General features: G+C 38.1%; 1 protein-coding gene across 3 annotated transcripts in view; it reads right to left on the reverse strand.

Annotated features, from left to right (window-relative positions):
- The window catches only part of EEFSEC (eukaryotic elongation factor, selenocysteine-tRNA specific), a 119713-nt gene that overhangs the window by 79768 nt on the left and 16319 nt on the right, over positions 1-23626 (reverse strand). For 2 of the 3 annotated variants that reach the window (XM_086755546.1, XM_086755545.1), the window contains exons 2-4: positions 7427-7634; positions 3524-3620; positions 481-645 (exon numbers count right to left, since the gene is read on the reverse strand). In XM_086755546.1, the coding sequence (XP_086611672.1) occupies positions 481-645; positions 3524-3620; positions 7427-7634 (470 nt within the window). Of the gene's footprint in view, positions 1-480; positions 646-3523; positions 3621-7426; positions 7635-21982; positions 22113-23626 lie in introns of those variants that run through there. The other variant, XM_086755544.1, reaches the window with a different exon arrangement.

Below are 23626 nucleotides of genomic sequence, written 5' to 3' on the forward strand. Positions count from 1 at the left end.
CCCAGCAAACGAAGAGAACATGCATCAAGCATTTCAATGCCCTCTTCTTGTCATTTCCTTCACTTTCAGACATCTCGGGAAGCCTACCGACTCAGATTCTTTTGCAAGCCTTCTCACTGTAGAGCACATCTCAGGAAAGTAACCTCATTCAAATCTTGTTCAGTCCTTGGGCACATCCTGTCTTGGAAACATGCCTACCTTGCTTTTCTGAATTTGAAAGTCTAGCATGCTAATTTAGCTCAGTCTTCTTTCCTCTTTGCTCAACTAAAATTGAGCAGATAACTTCACTGGCTGCCCTATTTAAAAATCTCTAATGTCTCTTCCTACTGTAAGCTAGCTTATAGTAGAGTGCCAAAAAAAAAAATACAAACAACCAGACATCAAAAATAATTTAATAATTTCAGATTGGAAAAGAACAATCCACTTTTTGTTGAGTGTCTCTATCGGGAAGACTGAGGGGAGTGAAAATGAGGTACTCACCTTCAGGGCAGGAATCTCCACATTGTCACCAAGGCTAACAGAGCCAGAAAGAATAGTCCCTGTCATCACTGTGCCTTGACCCTTGATAGAGAAACAGTGGTCGACTGCCATAAGGAAGTGTCCCGAGGGGTCTCTTGATGGCAGGTAAGCCTGAGACTTCAGGACCTGGAAAAAAGAGATAAAAGCAGCACCATGCCTGGGTGAAAAGTCATGTCAGCCATACAGCAAAAGGAACACAAGTGGATGATTGATTGAACAAGCTTGCAGTTTTAGTGATTTCAGGGATCTTCCAATGAGCTTAGAACACACTAATGTCAAATTAACTGTGTGCCACAGAGGAGACGCACACTTAGCAGCACGAACAGTTCGATTTTCTGCCTTAGAAAGATTTGGTGCTGCACATTTAGCTTGGTTAGCAAAACTGCACTGGCGATAAAGTTGCTGCCAAACTCAATATAAACACTGCAGCAAAGCAAAGAAAAAAAATCCCATATGTCCTCCACCTCCCCTATTCTTCCCCCCCCCCAAAAAAAAAAAAAACAAGTACAATTTCAGTGTTTTGCTACTTCAGCTTTTTATTTTGCGAAAATGAACTTGAGTATAGATATTAGTGCCCTATAAAGCCCATCCTTGCCTCCCTCCCAGAAAAACTATCATACTGGGGTTAAGTTTTCAAAGTCAACTTCCCCTTCAGACTTCTTTTAACGCTTCTTGGAGGATCAAATCAATAAGAAAAATAGCTATGTAAGTATAATTTTCTAGAAAAATTCTCCAAGTTTAGGATTTCTGTTTTGCTGACAAATACTATGTTTCTTAAAATATATCATCATAGACAAAAGACCTTAAAGAAATGTAGTCACGCACCCAACAGTCCTTCAGAGGAACTGCTTCACCTCTGTCTCAAATCACTTTCCATCTCTGCCTCTGTTGTAACATCAGCATATAAACCTGGCACTGCCTTTAATGTTTGTTTTTAAGGTCAGAAACTGCAGGTTAAGCCCAATGGCAGCACAATGGAGAGACTCTTACGAAGGACAGAAAGGACACTACCTTGGATCTCAATGGCAGGGCTCACACACAACATTTGCCAGCTCTTCTAGTACTAGGTCTTAGAGTTGACAGAAACAGCTGCAACATGGGTATTTCCTTCAAAGGTTTTAACCATGGGGAACATCCCAGTAAATCCACCCAGAACTAGATGAAGGCAGAACTAAGGACTTGCCCATCTCCAGGTCTCGAGACATTGCTATGTGCAGCCTTGCCCTGCCAAGTCTATTCTAAGGCCGTATCACATCACACCTCCGTGCCCATCTCAGGCAACCCACGCCTGGGAGGCAGTACGACATTCAGTGCTCAGCAGCAATGTGGAACGCTTTGCCTTTGCACAAGTCAAGCTGCCGTGGGCCAGACACCCCTAGATTTTTGATGACTGGTGCTGCACCTTAACTTCGGGAATTTAAAAGTATTTTAAACCTGGCAGCATCCAAATTAAACCTTGACAAGTCTGCAAAGAATGATGCCTTTGTTTCAGAACTACTTTCCGCTGCTGTCTGCAAACAACAGTGGCACTCCTCCCAGGCAAAGATGATATTTTTCCCTAAACCTTATTCGCAGAAAGACTAACAAGTTTACAAGATAGAAACTGCTCTCAAACAGCTCTAAGTGTCCTGCCCTCCACAGTATAAGCTTCACACCATAAAACTTAGCATATAAGTTAGTTTTTTGAAAAACTAAGAGTTTATTCTCTCCCTCCCCACCCCACCTCCCCCTAAAAAAAACCCCAAACCCACACACATTGCTGGAACTAAGGATACCTGTAAAGCATTGGTTTGCTTAAAGTCTTCTCTTGTTCATATGGGTCTGATATAGTGTTAGTTATATAATCATATAATTTTTTTCCAGGCTCTACCTCATTCAGGGCACGGGGTAAATCCAGGTCATGCTTTTTATATTTTGCAGATGTGCAAGGCATGCAGTAAGCAAGGCAGAGTATCACAGAGAAAGACTGTTTCATCACAAAGGCAAGTGGTGCTCCCCTAGAGAATGGTTTCTACATTTGCTTATGCCAGAACTCTCACGTATTGTCACTGTCTTAAAAATGAAACTTTCCACAGGTAACCACTGACTATTCACCTCAGACTGTCCAACCAGAAACCCCAAAGCTTAACAGAAGTGCTAAGCACTCACAATTACAATCAAAATTGTAATCGTAGGTACTATGATCTGAACACAAGCATGTGTTTCCTTAAAATTGGAAACCAAAGTCAGGAAACTCAGTGGACTTAGCACCCTTGTGCCTCAGCTTCCCAACCTAAATATGGATTAAAGTCACCTCTACACTTCCTATAGGTCTTTTGGCAAACAGTTACTTACTTCCAAGTGCTCAAGACCACAGTGATGTGTGCCAAAAAACAGTCCAGGAGGAAATTAATCATTCTGAATGCAGAGCACTATTGGAATGGAGTCATGACACTACGCAGAGAATAACGAGAACTAGAACAAAATCGGACTACCCGCTCATCAGTTGAGCCTTGTCCACCCTGAGCAGGGAATGAAGTAAGGGTTGTTTAGAATAAAGTACCATGCACTTAAACACTGGATCATGATACACACACACACAAAAAAAAGGGACTATTCCCAAAGTGCAACTTTCAAATGCCTAACTTTACTGTTTTCTTAACTGTGGTACAATTATGGCATATCTACCAAGGATTCAGTAGAATTTCAAAGCTATTTTTATTCATTATGCTTCATAATTCTTTACAACTTTAAAACCAGTTTCACCACACCTTTGACAGTGGTTTCTTAAGACACAGCTACTCAAAGGCATTGAAGCCCAGCAGTTGAAAAGTGAGATCCACTTTTGGTGCATGCAACCTCAACTTCTCCTTTCACTGGAAGGAATCCCCAAAGAATTAGGTTCCTTAAAACTGACATTAATACAGACGTTCCTCAGCTCTAGAAACTAACACAGTGTACTCCAAAAAAAACTTAGAGAAAAGCTTGCGCACATTTTGTTATTATTATGTTCTTCAGCAGGTACCTCAATTAATTCAGAAACGCCTAGCGGATTCTCAGACTCCGGGGCTTCTGGTCCACCGGGCTTTGCTGCAACAGCAACAATAGGACACCCACAGAACCTGAAAGAGAAAGACTCCCACCATTAGACCACAGATCTCCTACACGTGCCAATGTAAAGCAGTTCCAGGCTCACCTGACAATGAAGGCAAGGAAACTCCCTCAAATTCTGATTTATCTGCTCTTCCCCCATAGTGAATAACTGATTTTTTTCTTGAATTACTAGCATCTGTGCTACTAGACCTCACTATGAAATCTTCGGTCTTGTTTAGTGTTAGCTACTGATTCAACTCTGTGACAGTCAAAAGCAAGACTTCCGTTTATTTAAGAGGCAAAGTCTTTTACTCGGTCTTACTGCAGTGGCTTTGCACTGAAGAAATTTCACCCAGAGACTAGCACTGTTTTCAGCTTTCATTAAAACAGTTATAATTCTAGCTGTAACATCATAGCTTTCAAAATGGGAGCCAAATGCAAAATGGCAAATGACGTCTACCTGAGTCCTCATGCAGACTGCAAGATCTGCAGACAACAGAAAAGATTGCTGAAATCGAAGTTCATGAAACTTGCAAATCTCAAACATGCAAAGGTTCAGAGGAGAGCAGTACTTCCACGGCTGACCTCAGGTTTAGCTCTTCTCTTACAATGAGTTTTAATCTTCAAGTCCTTAGTATTCAGCAGACTTAACTTTCGCTCCCTAAAATGCAACCTAGTGTTTGAATCATCCAACAGCTTGTTTTGCCTACAGTTTGGAAAGGGAAGTTAGACTATAAGTAAAATTATTACTGCATTTTTGCAGAAATCAGGATTAACTATGTAAAATATATATAAAAGAAATGGAATAATATTCAGCAATAAAGTGACTGGTTCTCATACTTGATTCTTATGCAATAGATTCAGATCAAAAGTAATTATTGTGGTCATCTTTTTGACATCCACCTCCCAAAGGTTTTATCCTAAAAAAAAGAAGTGAACTAGAAGAAGGAAAAGACAGTGCCTTGATAAAGGAAAAATGCTAAGTTCTATAGAGGAAGCTCATTTAGTGACCAAACAGTAATCAAGCATATAAGGTATTTTCTTTGTTTATATGCCATAAGTCTAAGGCATCTAGGGACAAACAGCAATAAAAATGTGTACTGAAAATTCCTGTGGTTAACCATAAACTTTTGGAAATTTATTTTCATGCAAATACTTTAAGGTACCGTATCGCAATAAATAGAAATGTATGCTGGACCAGGTGCTTTACTCCTTTTCCCATACACCAGAACAAACTGAAGTAATACTGCCTTTGGAGGCACTTCCAAACATGATTCAGCCCTACTAAAACTCTTACTTCATCACATTGATTTCTCAGTTTAGACCCTGCTGGGCAAAGATAAAAGCTGTCATGTGCAAAAAAGAAAAAAAAAAAAAAAAGAAAAGAAAAAAATAGAAATTCCATTCACAGGGACAGTTTGCTGTTACTTTGTGCATCAATCCATGGAACAAGCAAGTTCTACTTAGATTCAATTTGTACGTGTCAGGCTATTCAGATATATGACTGTTACTTTCCTCTGCCTTTTTTTTCCTCCCCCCAACTTCCATGGAATCTCCTGACAATCCTACAATAATTTCCCCAGCATCAATGGCACCACCTACTCTCTAGCTGCAACACTTCAAATTTGCTTACTGCTACAGAATTGTGCACACACGCCTGTGCATATAGAGAATTAAAAATCAACAAGTATGCCTAAAAAAAACCTCATTGCCAAGTGTTTCGGGTCAGAGGCAGCTGTCAAACAGTCTCAGGATACGCCCTTCTCATAAGAGTAGTTGAGAAACACAAAAGCAGTTTAAAACACATGCATTTGGAAATTCAGAGTTAAGTGGCAAAGAGGCTGTCAGGACACATGCCTGAGGTACAACAGGACAAGCGCTCCACAACCAAGCCCAGGTCAGCGGTGCTTTCAAAGCATCATAAAGCACAGACTGCACATGCAAAAACCAGAATTTTTGTTATGAGAACAAGATATAGACACATCCAATAAAAGAGCATTTCTAGGATCCAGAGTTCAAATGAGTAACTAAAACATTATGACAGGACCATTTCTCTCCAGGTGGAATCACAGCTATCAGCTGATAGACATTCTTCTTTTAAAAGGGGGCTAGAGGCAAGGACCTCACAGCATGTCAACTGTTAAAAAAAAATCTCACTTCCCCTTCAGTTTCAAAGTCTGATCATTTTCAAGACATGCTGTAAAGACCCATCTGTACTGCAGCATATAAAGGGAAGATTTAATTCAAACAGTGTACATCAGAAGTATTTCTGAACATCAGCTTCCTTACAAAAATTTGTCTTCCTTTTATGAACATGCAACTAGAAAGGTCTTTTTCTCTAATCATTCACAATACCATCTTGGACTAATCCAAGTAGCAATTACTGCCATTCAAAAAGAATAAACAAATTTTAAAGAAGCACAAAATAAAAGCAGTATATTGAGATAAACCCTCTTAAAAAATCATTAACTTCTTCACATAGATGAGAAAGATTAAAAAATAAATATAAATTGTAATACTGCTTAATTCACATTCTAATTCAACCTTTCAAACAACCAAATAAAATCACAGCAAAACTATTAGATAATTATCTCAAAAGTTTTCCTAACTTTGTTATCTCAATGCTATCCCCATGGGGATTACCCATTAATTTGATCAACAAACTCACAGGTATAAAAACCTGTTCCTCTAAAATGCTTTGATATATGGCAGCTGTCTCCTTTCTCTGTCCTCCCCCACCTAAAACAAGGGGCAACAGCCTCCAGAAAAGGCCAAGCCACCCTGTATATTTTTTTGGCCTTAAATCAACAGCTGCCATAGAGAACTGAAAGCTGCAGGACTAAGCTTACAAGAGAATTTAACTTTCTTGGTGACCTCTGTACCATTCCCAGCACAATGCATGGATCCAAGAACACCACAGGAGCTGGAAAGACATCAAGACCTCCATAGTCACAATTGTGGCAGTTGCACAGTGGAAAAGGGACATTGCCCTACCATCACAAGTAAGTTAAGCAAGAACTGCCACATCTAACCAAGCTTTGCTTTTTCGGTCCTGCTGAAGTTCTCTCCTCTCACTGAATTCTATTCCTTTGATTCTTCAAATCAAAATGTGACCTAACAGCTATAAATGTGGGAGTCAATGTCCTCTTGTGACACTGGGCAAAGCAAGCTGCACTTCAGTTTGTGCAATCACTAAATAAATATTGTGTCTGTATTGTATCTTCCCACTTCATAACAGTCACATTACCACCTGTGAATTTCACTGCACTTCACTCATTACGTACCTCAATTTGTTTACCTGAACAGGATGGACAAACATAATCCCAGCCTGAATCACATCACATTATATAAACTTCCATCATTCTGCTCTCCCTAGCTGGGGCAATCACATTTTTCACCCTCAGTTAAGGAAAAGCCCTAACACTTTATATTCTCTGGCATGAAAGAGACTTGCAGATCACAACAAAAGTTGCAAGTCCATAAACTACAGCAAACAAAAGAAAGCAACCACACAGCAACAAAACAAAAAAACCCAAAGCATAAAACCAAACACACACACAAGAGTTCTTCACCTGGATATTCTGGTTTTGTTTTATCCAATCTGAAGTCCAAGCAGCCCTTTAAACTGAAAAGCTTCATAAGAGAAAATATTTTTCTACACGTGATACTTGCAGATGCAAATTCAGGACTGTATTTAAGCTTCGAGTAACCTTTCCACTCTCTCATCGCCATCTTTGCTAGTATGCTAGAAGCATGGTGGAAGGGAAACGTAGGTGAAGTATTTTTGTTAAACATTTTGTTACAATTTAGCTGTAATATATTACTGTTAACTTACTTAGTATTTTCCAAGGTCTTCTGCATTTTCTTCGTCATCTTCTCAATGGCACTTTGTCTCTTCCCCTCTGGAAGGAGATCTATTTTGTTCAGAACTACCACCATCTTCTGGCAGGCAATTTGCCCAATCACCAGGCACTCTGCTGACTGCGTCTGCATCCCTTTTGTCACATCTATTACAAGCATCATCAAATCAATAATCTGGGCACCTAGAGGAGAATTCACAGTCAGTATTGCAGCAGCACAAAAAGATCAAGGATCATTTTCTCAAATAGTTTCCATTAAAACTGTCAGTATATGTACAAATGCCCAAAATATGAACAAAACACAAGTCAAAGTATCGAATGCACAGCTGTGTTTGAAAGTAAGACCTCAGGAATTTAAGCTATGATATGCTACCATCAGATCATTAAAAATATGGAAGCATGTGACAGTTAACATATTCCTCCATATTAACAGTTGAAGTTTAAGGATGTTATCACTGCATTAAAAAAAACTACCCTTGTAGCAACACAAGCATGAAATTTGCCTCAATTAAAAAAGGTAACCTAAGAAGCTGAGTAAGAATATGGTACAGCCAAAGAAACACACACCACCACATTGCAGACAGTTGCACACTTGGAGTGACCTCAGCAAGAGCCAACTGACACCATTGTCTGCAATCCTCAGTCCCATCATTTCTTCTTTCAGAGCTCAAAATTTGATAAAAGTGAAAACAAGATGACCACCACTACAGGCAGGTTTAGTCCAAGTCCAATGTGAGGAAGAGGTGATTTGAACCCTGTAATATGTTGTCATTTACTCTCAATTCAGATCTACCTAACCTGAATCTGTACATCATACACAGCCACAAACAGATCCAATTCTTGGATCTCATCAACAGAAAGTTCCTAAATTTTAGGCTGAAGTTACCTACCATGCTTATGGATTATTTTTATTTTTTTTTCCAAGTACCATTGTCAGGAACCCTTAATCCTTTGATTGAAGCAACCTGAATTTCACGGATTTAAATTAGTTTTCAAGGAAGCTTTTGATGAATGTTGGACCATCCACTAATTACATTCAGAATTTTTCTGTCTCATTCCAGGTAACTGAAATGCACTTTACTTTTTTGGTATTCAGAGTAACAGACTTTAATGATGAGAAAGTTTAAACATAAGCTAAAACAAAAGCTAAAGCTGAACTATCAGAAAATCATGTCAAAAAAATACATTTAGAAAGACAGAAGCTAGAAATCATGCAAAATTGCAGCATTCTGAGTTTAAGTACTTTTAATATTTGCCTTAAGGTTTTGATTAGAAGAACAAGAAATCAATGCAACTGTTCTTTGTTCCTTCGCCCTCTCCAACCTTCCCCTCTGCTTTCTTTTTTTTTTTTTTTTTAAGCTTTTACAATGGGTGTGACAACAGCTACCCTTGTTCACAATTCCCATGAATTCAGGATAGGAAATCATTCTGAGGTTGAAGTGCATGGGTGAATGAGTGGGTGAGAGCTACAACAAGAAAAAAAAGTTACGGTTACAAATGACTATTTTCGAGTTACTAAAGCTTTCATCTTGTAATAATGAATGCTAAACCCTTCAGAGCACTAGCTGGATAACTATAACATTGCCAGAGCTTCTGCAGAATTTTCACCAATCATTTTTAATACATCTCCATGACAAATCCAAGACAGACTTTATATCTTCACAAGTATTTTTTCATTCTTATTCTTTCAAAAATTGCATTAATTTAGAACTTGCTTAAATTGTAACACAAACATCATCAAGGTTATACAAAAGGCTCAGGCTTTACACACCACACAAGGGCAGACCTAAAGGACAGAGAGTAAGGGGAAAGAACAGCATGAAAATAGTTCAAGTGGGACAAAACTCCAAACAACCAGAATTCATGCACTTTTGTGAGTATGTACAGCAACTTTTTTCCTAACCTTAATACAATGCTCCTATTTCATATTAAACTATATCGCACAGTAATTCTTACTACACAGGTGACACCATTAAAATGCATGGAAATTAATAACTAAAACCAAACCATTGATTACTAATACTATAAAAAGTACATGTAGTAAAATAACAATGCTGCAGCTTAAGTTTCAGCTAACTCTGCTACGAGTGCAAGAGCAAAGCAATCCTCATGCTCCAGAATTAAGCTAAAGTAACCAGATTCGAACCTGGCCTTGAAAGGGTGGCTGATAAGATGCATTATATATGATGTGGCATCACTTCCATCCAAAAGGAGACAAAATCTGCATTAAAACTGTTGTATGCAATTTCAGTACAAGAGTCACTATCTTGAAACACTATATCAACTGCTTTGAACAGATTTGTTATAAAGCAAATATTTGTAATTGCTGTATTTATGAATCTATTAGCAACACTTAAAGAGTCATAAAAATCACCAGCCCAGTTGCTACAAGGTCAAGAACGTCTATCTCAGGGCATTTCATAGGAAAGAGAAAATGAAAAAGGAAAAATAACTGTACAGTTCATGGAAAGACTCCATAAACCCCAGAAAATGTATCATGATACTCCAGATGAAAATATACTGCAGTCAAGGAAACTGCAGCATATTCAGGTTAGCAAATACCTGCCTCAGTACAAGTACTGTGCCTCCTCCAAATCCGTAATGTACTGACTGGCCACAATTCACAAGAGACGTCACAAGACAGAACACAAAGCATGGCAGGGGAGAGTTGGCACCCAAGCAGGGTGGGAAGCTAATGCCCTTCAGAATCATGAAACCAAGGGAAAGATCAGGAGAGCACCTACAGAAATACTTTAACTGCACTGTCCCCGAGGCATGAGGGTGTTCTGTACACGTCTGCTCACACTTAAAGACATGAATGTTCAAGTTTACAGGATCCTTAGACAACAAGCTAAAGAAGAAATAATAATGTTGAGATTTATTTCCTCAACTTTCCTCTGAGCTGTTTAATAAGTCATCTTTGACAGCTCACCTTTCTTCCCAATCCCTCAATATTCTCCTAACCAGTTCTAGATTTTACAATGGATGCCCTTATTCATGCATCACAACCTATTTAAATACCAAAATGAAGTAATCCAGGGGAAGTGCATAGAGATTCACAAATACAACATTTCTAATCTGGAAAGTTAACAGATCACTTTTAAACAAGGTGACAAAACCATAAACCACTCCAAAGAACACAGAACATCTCATTCAGCACACTTTTTCCTCACAGCATGTAAACAGTAATAGCAGACTTACCCTTGTCTAACTTAGTATTTGCAATTTAAATCATCTCTATCAGACAACTAATCAGTCAACTCACTACCATGCTGAATGTTTCTGAAAAGGGAACAGTGTTCCTGAAGAATTTTTTACCACAGAAGATTTAACTGGGGAAGATGAAGTGAGAAGAGATTTATAAGAGTATTCTCAGGTATGTAATCTCGCGTGGAAAAACCTTTTGAGGCATAAAAATATTACAACTACACCAAGCAGAGACTCCAAAAACAAGAAGAATAAAAGAAGGTGACAACAGCACTCAAACCTGTGCCATCTGACAGCAGAACAGTTGCCTTGGGCTCTTGTGGGAAACAGACGAAAAAACAGAAACACTTTGCTTTCACTCAAAAAAAAGAGACAGGATACAGCCCTACACAGTTAAGAGTGATATGGAAAAGATGATTCCTGAAGCCCTCAAAGCACGCAATTGGCTTGAAATTAATCTGAACAAAGCAGAGATGCACCCAAAGGACAGATCTGCATATAAGGAAGCACAGCAATCAAGAAAAATATTTTATCTGCATTGAAACAGGTCATATAGAATCAATGATAAAGTTAAATTAAGGTATTCAAACAAGTTCTCCTACAGGAAAAAAACAGGGGTGTAACCTTTCATTTGGTGTTTCATCTATGAATGAGGTGTTCAAGAACATTCAGAAAGATAAAGAGTCCTCCTGAAGCGCAATTTCTCACTTTGCTTGAAAACGAAAGCTGAACTATCAGAGTATCATCCTTTGTGTAATAACACACAGCTCAGATGTAGCCCTGAAAAAAGCAAATGAAACGAACTAGTTATCAGAAAACACAAGGAGGTGGGGATAGATGGGAATTATATTGCAAGATAAGTAGCTAAACCACAGCACAAAAACAAAGTAGTCTGAAGAAAAACAAACAAGAAAGATAACACACGAACAGAGAGAATCTGGATGACAGCCAAACACAGGAAAAGTGCAACAAGACCAGCAGCACAGCAACAGAGAGGAAAGACAGCAAGAAGCACCAGCTCAACTTGGAGGCAGCAGCATTCATTTGTACCATGAAAGCAACAAGAAACACAGAACTCTCAGGTATTAACAAAAATACCTTCACAGAGAAAAAGTCAGTCCCCGCTTTGAACAATCACATCCAACCCACTCTTACTTCTGAACTTTGGGGAGTGCCTCATCAAGAACAGTCACCAGGGAAGTCATCATTACTCTCTACTCACTGGCCTAGTTTAATTAGATGTCACAAGATTATTACAAGTTTCAACAGCACAGGAGGCAGCAACTCAGTTTCCCTAAACTGGCCATCAGCTCTATTTCTCCAAGGGAAATGCAGAACGATACCACCTGCAGCACGTCATTCACAGCCAGCTCACTCCTGATCCCCTAAGAACTCACCAGTGCTGTCTGAGGACATCCAAAAAGACAGATGACCCAGAAGAGTATGTATTAAAAAAAAAAAAAAAAAAAAAAAATGTGCTGACAAACTTTTAATCTTTAGGAGAAAATTCATTGCATCCTCCCCATTTATGTTATGGTATTTAGTATATTATACCTTCAAATCTTTACTGAAATAGAAAGACAGACCTACAAAAAAAAAACCCACAAACAAAAACCAAAACTCAAATTACTTCAGCCACTCATGTTACTTTACCAGTTCCAAAAGCTTATTACTATTATATATGTGCACTGTGCCCACTTTCAGAACCATTAGGTTGTAAACTCCCAAGCACTAAATTCACTAGCAATTTCACCATTACTGAAAAGGAGAACCAAAAGTAATTTTCAATAAATAGGCAGAATATCAATCATTTTCTCGTCAACAAGAGTAGATTAAGAATATTAGAGCATTTACAAGTAGTACTATTTTGCTAAGCATAAATTTAGTATTGCATTAGATTCCCCATAATCATAATCCATCAATACAAAGCAGACTTGGCTCCAAACAGTAAAACTGGGGCTTAGCGGAGAGAAAGGGGTCAAGCCCCTGCGTGAACGAGCGGGAGGTTTCACAGGCCGCACCAGCACGGAACACAATCACAGATTCTGACTTGCGGCTTCTTTAAGCTACTGTGTCCTGTCCTTTGTGGCAATCTTCGTAGCTGACTTTGCACGAACAGTACAACTCCTGTTCACAGGCACCAAGAGGAAGCAGAAAATGGAGTTTAAAATGTAAAAATAAAATAATTGTGGGCCCTTGGCTATAATTTGATTTCATGCTTTACAAGGAAATGAAAGAGAACTTCCTTAAACATACTTTTTTTTAAAAAAAAAAAAAAAAAATATATGCTTTTTACCATGTTAGGATTTCCTCCAGTGCAGAAGAGAAAGTAAGATTGTAGAAAATGTACCGTTCTCAAGTATCGTTGCTACTCAGGGGCAATTCTCTGTTTTAATGTGCACTTCCCATTCTGGGGAAGAGGAAATTCTTCAATTAATAAACCGGGTGGACTGAGGCGAGTTTTTAAGGTTTAATCAATTTCATCTGCACATAGGATAAAAAGACCAACTATTCTACCATTTTTGCCTCCCCTATTCCCCTTTCAAAAAATAATAAAATCAATGTTTTATTTTAAATTCTTTGAGGTTAGTATCTCCTGTCTCAGGAAATATTGTCTGTATCATGCAGCGAGTATGAAACTTCCCTCTTCCCCATCCCCCTCCTTTTTTTTTTTTGTTAAGAATCTTTATTCAGAAACAACAATTATTCTTTGCTTTCATATACAGTAGCACCTTGGGAGATGCTACAAGTCGCACAGGATTTTGCTAGGTACCTTAGGGAAGGCATTGTGATGAATAAGGAAGATGTGCTATGGGATAGATTTCCCAAAATTTAAATAGAAATAGGAGGTGAGGGGAGAGGCAAACATGCACTCAACTGGAGTGCATGAATTACACATGAAGAAACCCTCTGTAAAGCAATGCAAATCACGGATCAAAACCAATACCACAACTTTCGTGAGGAAACACTTTGAAAAGAACAGGAACTTGTGGAGTTCAAGTGTCACAGCTTTGTTTCCCAGGCACACCATTCCTAAATGTTTCAGCAGCTATAAGCATAGAGCTGTGCCCCTTTGGACTCTGGATAGCTTGGAATCTCTCTGATACTGAGGGTCAGACTGGCAACCCACAAGACTTCTTTCTGAATGCAGAGTAAAGCTTAGAATTATAGGAGTTATATTTGATTTCTGAACAATAAAGGAACCGCTGGTTGCACAAATTCCCTTTAAATGAAAACCAGTCACTAAGGTCTTTCCTAAACTGAGAGCTATAAAGAGAAAGCAAGATGACCATAAGGGTATAATTCTAAGAAGTCCATTCCTTATATGTCCAATAACCTGTCTTTTACAGTTATTTATTTGTAACCTTGAGTTCAACTCAGCTACAAATGGTAAGTGATGGAAAGAGATAATTGCTAATAAGGAATAAAAAGGGTCTTTTGCAAAAGACCTCCCATAAGAATCCACTTGGAATACACTTTATACTTCATCTCCCGCATGAAAGTGTGCAGTATTGTCCTGAAGAGGACAAAGGCAATGAAGGCCTCTACCCTCTCCTTTGTTAAGTCATCCAAGGATCTTACTTGTTTGACTACGTTCTAAGTGTGAGAAACAAGTCTGTGTTCTTCAAAGGGATGAAACACTTATAATGATTAGAGTATGTCAATAAGCTTGATTGGCCATGGTGAAGTAGCACAAACAAAGCTGATAAGGCCTCCACGAAGGTCACACTAAGACAGACCGAGGTATGACTTCTAATAACTTATTATATGCTGATCTAGCCATTGCAATATTGCACACAGTAACAAGCCTATACTAAAAAGATGGGGGGGGGGGGGGGGCCCACAGGGTGGGGATCAAACCAACCTTAAATTCAAGAGGGAAAACGCCTTTAAAAAAAAAAAAAACACAGGAGTGTAGAACAAGATTTGTCCATATATATTTTCTAGGGACACCTAGAGAACTTAGGCCTTAGTAATTAATTATTATGGGAAGGAAAGCTTTGGGTAAAATAACTATGCACATAGACCAATTATTTTAAAGTCCATTTTTCCTCCTCTCCAAGTGTTTTCGTCTTACTATAAAGTAATACTTTGAATAAGTTTTCTCACTTCATACTTCCAGTTACAGTCTCTGAAACACGTGTGATCACAGAAAACTAGTACTACTACTTTAGAAAACTGCAAAAAGATACAGTCATTATATGCTGTTCAATGCAAAATTGTTTTACGTTTGTTTAGAAGAAGTCAAAAAAGGTAAAGTATTAGCCTGTATATGTGATGTAATACTGAAGTAAAATACTGCATTTAGACCCAAACACTTTCTGAAAAAGATCTGAAGCAAAGTGGCTTCTAAAAAGGAAACAAGACAAATGCAGTTAAGGTCTTCACATACAACTTCATTCACAGAGAAAAATCCATGTTAACAGCATGCAACGACAAAAGCACACAAAGCTGAGCAAGAGAAGGGAAATAAAACACCTCTAATGAAAGAGCACAATCAATTATATACTGGTAAACGGCACAACCACCTCAGTCAGTGCTGCTAGAGACCATTTAGCCTCAGACAAATTAAAACACAGATTTTATATTTACATGATTAAGATTTTTAAAGCTACACCCAGTTGGATGAAGTTTCATTGTTTATAAAACATTTGTGTTTTTATCCTGTGTAAGAGGCATCAGGATGAAATTTAAACAAAGGGACACTTCATTCCATCGTTGACTTTCTTGCTTTGACCCTCTAAAACATTCACTTTGTTTCCAAAGAAAATGTAGTAAATTAGACTAGTAACTACTAGGGTCTGGTATTTCAATTCCTGTTCTTCAAAACATTTCCTAAAAAAAAAAAAAAAACAATCAGAAAAATCACCACAAATGAGAACACTCTTCCCTTATATTATCTATAGGAAAGTATACAATCCTTGCCTTGTAACAAGAAATGTCACGTAATATGTAAAAATTTATAAAAATGGTGGTAAAGCACCATGAGAGAAGACAACATCCTTCTTCCACATGTAGCAAAGTCCTTTTCTGTACTACTGCCTATTACTAGACCTGAACTTCTATATTGACAAGGCACAAACTGGACAGAGTCCAAAAGAGACCTCTTCTTATTTTAAGGCTGAAAACATTAACTGTGGTAGGGTTTAAGAAAAGCCTACTTATCTTGAAAAAGCAACAATCATTCTGAGTAGACACAGATGACTGCTACAAAAAAGTTAGCATTTGTTGAAATACACAACACCATGGTATTTCAGCTGCATTAATTTCTTTCCTGGCTGGGAGCTGAAAGTGCATAAATTGTGAATTACTTAGCAAACATTAACTTTTTAAAGTGTCATTCATATATATGTATATGCAAATACAGATACCAGTGAAGTCGTAAAGTTAAATACTCAGGATACTGCACAAAACTAGAGTAAAAGTTACCTAACATTTTAGACTCAGCTCATCCTTGAGTAAAAAACATGGCCTATAGCAAGAAAAACTGTCATTTCATACACTTGAAAGCAAAACAAAGCACAGAAGAAAACACTTTGGTTGTTACCACTTGGGCTGTAACCTTTTTTTTTGTGCTATGTGCCTGTGTTACACCTAGCACAAAAAGGTTCAGTTCCATAGTTTGGCATCCAGACTACAAAATATCTCAAAAAGTCACATCAATTTTCTGGGTTCCCAAATGACATACAAAAATGGCACCTATAATTCCACCAATTGGTATCAGAGTCAAACTTAGAGCTTCGCAATGAAGTACCCTGTTCCTTCTGTCTGGAATTGTTGAGTTCTTAAAAGGTTTCTTTGCCACAATGTGGCAATAAGTTGTACAGTAAATCAACATTACATGTTCATGCTTCAGGAAAAAGGTAAAAACAAAAAAAACCACAGATACTTGTAAAACCCCACTTTGACATCCTCAGACAATATTGTGTGCTCAAAGTCCTAGTGAGCTCTCTCCTATGGCCTGATGAGCAGTTCGTTAAAATTTCAGACTTCTTATTCAGAGGTATTTTGCTTTGGTATCAAGGCCATGTGTGGTTTTGCACTGCTCTGCAGAATTCAATGTAACATAACATTACACTTGGGCCTTACACAGTGACCATAAATGGTCCCTGAAGGTCCATAAAGTCTTTACAGTAAACACTGAAAAGCAAACAATACAACTACAAGGCATGACCATTCTGCCCGCTCCATCTCTCAACAGAGTACAGACAGACAATCTTTGAAGCTATTTCCAAGAGCAAAAAGAGAAAATAGTAGCTAAACAGTATAAAAGGAATCAAACATTCTGAAGAATTATGAAGACCTTGAACCTACAGTAATAAGGACACAATCCTATTCCCAGTTCTGCCAGACTTCCAGACATCCGGAGTCTTCTGCTCCAGCTCTAAGGACTCTGTTCACACTAGACAGAAACAGATAGGCTATTCCCACCTTCAGGAATGCCGCACCTGAGGTTTCTTCGCTAATGATAAACACCAGAGACAAACAGTGAGTGAAAGCCTCTGCAGCACCTACAGTCACGGAAATTCCTGCTACCTCCCTGATTCTACAGGATCCTAAGGCTTCAGCTTGCTATCGGATATACCTGTATGCCTGTTGTTATTAGTTACAACAGTCATAAAACCAGGTTTGTACTAGAGAGAAAAGCTCTACATCAGAGATGACTGGAATAACTTAATACGGTTTCCAAGGTTGTTCCAGGGAGAAATGAGTAGTATATAAACAGGCAAACAGTACCTACATGCACCCATTTTCCTTCCAATTAGGTAGCTGCTCCAGGTAGTAAACTTCTGTATTAGCTTTTTATAAATTTTAACACCGTTTTCCAAGAAAACCACAACTAACAGATCTGTTCATATTTCTGTATATATTTGAATATTGTATTACATACAGGCCTAGTACTGGACTCAGAGAGGTGGGGGGAGAAAAAATAGACACCTGAATAACAAATATGAAGTTTCTATAAACTCTATATCAGTGCTATTTCACACTCAGCTCTTCATCTTTTTAAGTTCTTTTAAAATTCTTACAAGATTATATCATTATGTTAGCGTATCTAGGATTCAAATCACATTCATGCCTGTGTTGTAATGCACACATTTCAGAAATCATTACATAAGCAATACACAACTTGAGTACTTGATTATCTCAGGACAAAAAGAATGTGCTATGCTTAACGACCAACTAGTTGGGGTTTTTTTTTTCCTCCTAAAGGACTGGAGAACTGCTACTACAGAGCATCTATTGCCTCCCTCTGGGTGCTTAAGAGAATTGCTAAATTATCATCACCTTGGAACATCTGTTAGAACTTTTTAAAGCATATTTTAGTCAGTTTAATATTAGATGACAGTATAACTTTTTTTTTTTTTGCTGTCTTTTGTGTTAGCTTTTTTAAGTCCTGCCTAGCCAAAGGATATCTCACTGTGAAATTCTTCTGCCATATCTTGGAAAGATCAGTTTAACAAAAACTTTCATGCAGCAGTCATAAGAAACACAGACTACCATCACATCAGGTGTAGCTAGACAGACCTGAATACACATCTAAACACAAAATTCCAAACTCGCACAACCCATAAACAGCAGTTGGCGTGCAGTCAGAATACAGGTATAGAAGTATGAAAGTTGTACCTTAGAGAACCTGCCGAATCACCTTGAAATCCACAACTCCATTAAACTTTTCTCTGATTAAATTCAATGCTGTGAGCCAACTAGTCTGCAGATCATGGAATGCACAGGGATCCCCAAGAAACAAGCAAATTAACACCCTGATTACAAAGATGGGCAACACTATTCTCTCCACCTCTGTCAATTCAAGAACATTAATCTTACAGTGCACCTGCAGCTTTAGATAGCTCAAGAAACACCAATAAAAAATTTATTTTCAAACCTTGTACAGATCAAGAGCACATTTCTGAGATTAAAATACATTTTCTTGAACAATTCTACAAGACATCAACCCAAAAGTAAGTCTCCAATTCACCGAATTCTAAATCACTCTTCTACAAAAAGGAAAACCTGGTTTCCATGTAAAGCTGGAAATAAATTAATGTGATTCTACTCTTAAAGCATTTCAAGCCCTAAGCTACCTTGTCTCTGTCTTTGAAATAAAGTAGCCAAAGGTCATGGACCGCACACCAAGCAGCTTGTTTTGTACTAAAATTCAGTACTGTTATGCTTTTTACAGCATTGCACGCAACGCACTGTCCCAACAGAAGAGTTATGACAGGATATGGGAAGATTCATGCACAGCTCTCATGTGTTCCATCTGAGGATGCCAAACATGATTTTTAAGAAATTAAGAGTTTACATTTCTTCCCCCTCCCCCTTTCAAAAGGAAAATTAAAGACTGCTAAGGGGCAGGGGAAAAAAAAAAAAAAAAAAAAAAAAAAGCATTCTTCAATTTTCTCTTCACCCTCCACAATACTGAAATAACATCAGTCAGGGTTATAAACATCTGTAATTACCAGGGAAATGTACAATACATTCAGAAACTCCAGGCCCACGTATCCTGTAGCTCTGCACTTCACAAACAAAAGGTTGGGGAAAGAAAGAGGGGGTGGGGTACAGGGAATAAAGGCTTAAAGATTAAAGTCACAGGCAGAGACAGACGGCTCCGTTTTTTAATAACTGAAAACACGAGTTGTGCCTGAATGTGCTCATTGTTTTATGGCGGGGGGGAGAGTCTACGCATGCTGGACTGGCTGGCGACAGAACTGCCTTTGCATCAAAAATAAGATTTACAAAAAGGACAAAAAAAAAAAAAAAAAAGGACACTAAATCCATGCCCTAATTTCCCCTCTTGTAATAGTTAATGATGCATTCAGGTAGAAATCAACAAATTATCCCACCTTGCCTTTATTAAACTGGGGAAAACTACATGAGTAGGATTGTAGCAGCCTAACAGACACGACCAAAGAGATGTCTGAAGGTTTTATGCTGTGAAGGAATACAGACTACAACAGTCACATGTAACAAACAGGCACGTCTATGAAACAACTAGCTTATAAATCAATTTCTGATCGTTTATTTGCACAATAAGACCAGCACTGCAAGGCTAAACTATGTGATCTAAGCAGATTTTTATATAGATTCAATAAGTTTAACTGTCACTAGGAAGTTCTTAAGTCCATTTTAAAAAGTATCAGCTATATTTTTACTGAACAAAAAAAAGTTCACTTCCTTCACTAAAAAAAAAAAGGTCATCAGCTTAAAGTGTTGCACTAGAGTATTAAAAAATTGAGAACCTTTGGTTTAGTTTATAATTCCCCCCCCCCCCCCAAAAAAAAAATCTAAGAGTAAGAGGTGTTATGGAGATGTTATGGCTATTCAATATCCATGATTACATAAATGTATTATTTTAAAATTCCATAATATACAATTTGTATAAGGACAATTTTTAATCTAAGAAGATAAATACTTATGATTTACTTCAGTGAATAGATTCTTGTGGGTTAGATCCCACCCGTGCCCAGGAACCCATGTGAAGTTGGATGCAAGGACTCCACTTCCACCCCAGGTGCCAACAGGCTATCAGTAAACAGGCAATCTAAACACATAAAACCAAAAAACATTAGATCATTCTTTCAGTTTTATTTTAATCTAGCCCAAGATGTTACTATAACAGAACTTTTGTTTTACTGTATTTTTACCTGTCAGATTTGCTTTAAATATAGACAGAAAGGAGATAATTCAACAAGACAACAGGCTCTTTCATCTAAAACCATGAGACTCCCAGTCTAACTTCTTGGTGAAGCCTAAAATAAGGGGCAGGGAGGCACACAACAAGAGTCAATGAAATGTAGTCTCTTGCCTGAAGCAAGCATGCTGTGCAGGGAGGAATCACTTGGCCAACAGTGTCAGACCTGGAACACTCCAACTATCATCCCGTCTTTGTTGATGCAATGCTTTTACATCATCAGCCACTGGACGTCTTGTTGAGATTAAAAAAAAAAAAAAAATATAGTGGAGAGTTACTGTCTGTTTGGCAAAGAAAAAAAGACATCCATGTCAGAAAGGGAGGGGAAAAGAAAAGCCGAAACATGAGCTCATAAGCCTGTTATGGAGGATAAAGGCAGGCTTTGTTTTACTTTATTCATACCAAGTACGAACAAGAGTCTCATCACTGTTTTGAGCTTGAACTGCAAAATTTGTTTTGTATGCAGTATTGCCAAATTTTTTTCCCTCACGTAACTAAACTACTCCTTTCTCAAACGCAGCTTCTGCTGATGCTCTGTTCAAGTATTTAAGCCTAGATGAAATCTGTACAATAGAGACTATCATTCTGCCCATGCTATAAATTTTGACATTTCAGAAGCACATATAAAGACATTCTTACACAGTAAAGAAGCCTTGGTGAATGACTGATTTGGTCCTGAAGTTCTTGTATACGCAAACAAGTAAATGAATATTAAAATATATGAATATTTTAAAAAAATAGTAACTTGGAGGACAGACTGGATATCCAGCCACACTAGGAGTTATGGAACAGTTATTAAATTGGTGATACTTCTTTGAACAAGAGGTATTAATTCTTTTTAAACTTTGAAATGCAGAAGTCAGTCCAAAAATACAACACAATGATTAAAATGTACAGCCTTTGGAAGATTAGAGGAAAAAAACACTAGTAAAAAAAGGTCTGTCCCCTGACAGAAACACTACCCACCAGTGCTGTCTCTGAAACAGCTCTAGGGCAACGGTAAAAGGCAGCAAGGGAAAGCACAGTCTGGATTCTAGTTTCTTGCTCTTCAAAAAAGGCAAAAAGGGTGGTAATTTACCATGTACTACCAAATTGTACATGAAAGTTTAAAAACAGCCAGTTAAAGCTAACATTATGGAATGGAACTGAGGGTCTGAGTGGAACGCATTAGACACGCATTCCATACAATGGCTCCAGAGTCCGCCCATGAGGCAGATACTGTATAAAGTACAAAGGGTCAAGAAGTTCTTCTCGAAGGGAACCCCAGCTTTGGCCAGGACTCTTGACAGCTTGCCCAACAGATGAATGCAATGCCCAGCTACGGAACATCATCAAGGCTGCAGAGCTAAGTAACACTTGGTCATCACCTGCACTGACAGAATGCTATGATATGTCAATCGAGGAAGGGCAAATCTCACTACAATTAAGAATCACGTGGTGGGGAAAACAAGGAGCAGGAGAGACCTACTACAACTAACAGTAATAAACATGTCTATTTCAGTTTAAATCTCCTTGCACATCTCTCATATTCAACTAGAGCTTTGCTTCTCTGTCAAGCAAGTCAATCTGGAATGACTAAAAAATCCTACCAATATGTAGTGGAAAGTGAGAAAATAAAAATGACTACCTCAAGTTACCAGGACTATTACATTTAGCCTTCAGACTCCTCTGTACTTTGGAGCATGGTGAACTCCAATTTTGATGCAAGTTTCTTGATTTCTCTGACAGCAATGCAGAAAACTGTTGCAATTGTATTCCTGCTGCAGCATGTAGCCAAATGGAAAAAGAGAGATAGAAGAACAATTATAATTATATTACTTGTGCCATGTACTTCAACATACAACTCCATCCGTACTCAATCTGGGAAATTAATTCAACTTCATGATACACCATTCTACGAGACTTCTAACACTAACTTCCAAACCTTCACCATCTCCAGAAGCCAGCAAGAATTATAAACCTTACAAGAACAGCAGTGTTAGATCGAGAATGAAAAATATATCCATTTAAAAAGCTATGGTTGTCCTCAAGAAAGACACCCCGCAAACAATCTCAGTTTTTATGCCATTACTACACAGCTACAGCAGCACAGTACACGGAAAGAAAGAAATCTCAAATCAGTCCCAAACAATTAAATTAAGGATGCTAGCTCTGGAAAACAGGATACTTTCATTCTCTGCACTGTGCACAGATAATCAGAGCCAAAGTAAATGACAATATTTTGAAAAACAAATTTTTCTGGATACAGTCTAGCTAGCCAGTCAGCCTGCCTTGCTGCAATGCTGAATATGAGGTGCTTTGTTAACTTGCAAATTTCAGATAAGATGAATAGTTGAAGAGTTAGTTTTGCCACTAAACTGTCTTGCTAAGTTGGTAAGACTTAGTACTGCACTACCGAGGAAATTTTTAATAGGCAAAACTACTGCTAACTCCTCAGTTGAAATCAAACTCAAAAGCAGCGATCTATTAGTTTATTCTCAGTTCACGTTAACAGAGTTTTCAAAATTCACAAAGGTTGTGTTTTAAAAGACAAATTTGACTCACCACTCAAATTCCAAGAAGAGATTTTATACTCAGTTCCCTGGCCTTCACTCCACAGCAGATAGCAGGCAAATCATGACAATAACAAGCAATCTGCATAGCTTGTCGTTCTACTAAGTCACATTACATTGCACCAGAGAATCTTCTCCAAGGAAGCCATTACCAAGCATACGGTACTATTTCACACTTCCTGCTAGGCCAATAGAAGGGCTTTTGACTGTGTATTTATTTTTATTTACATTTTTGCTGACTAGGATTGCACAAGACACACACCTCATTTCAGAGAAGTCCCTGTGGGTCAACAGTCACGTACACCTCACATCTCCGTACTTAGGACAAAACAAACCATACAATGCTGGATATGCTACCTAAATCACCAACGCTCAAAGCGCTCCAGATATTGCACGTTGTACAGTATTTGCCTTTCACATTAATACATTCTCCATATATAAGAGTCTGCTGTAATATAAAAGGTGATGTTCCCTGTAAAGGAGGAAAGCAGTGCAGAGTTTAATTACTAAATAAAACTAGACACAGTACTTGCCAAGATTAGAATTTGTTGTATTAAGAGGGGCTGGAATTTAATGATCTATAACCACACAGAGATAAGAGACGGCAGCAGTGCTTGAGTAAATGTTTTCAGCAGTACTAATAGGAGGGAAGGTGAAAAAGCTAACACATCATGATTTATAAACAGCAGAATTCTGTGAGAGCAGAATAAGTGCCATAA

Source organism: Chlamydotis macqueenii, chromosome 10 (genome assembly GCF_036417535.1).
Source record: "Chlamydotis macqueenii isolate bChlMac1 chromosome 10, bChlMac1.mat, whole genome shotgun sequence".
Taxonomy (NCBI): Eukaryota; Metazoa; Chordata; class Aves; order Otidiformes; family Otididae; genus Chlamydotis; species Chlamydotis macqueenii.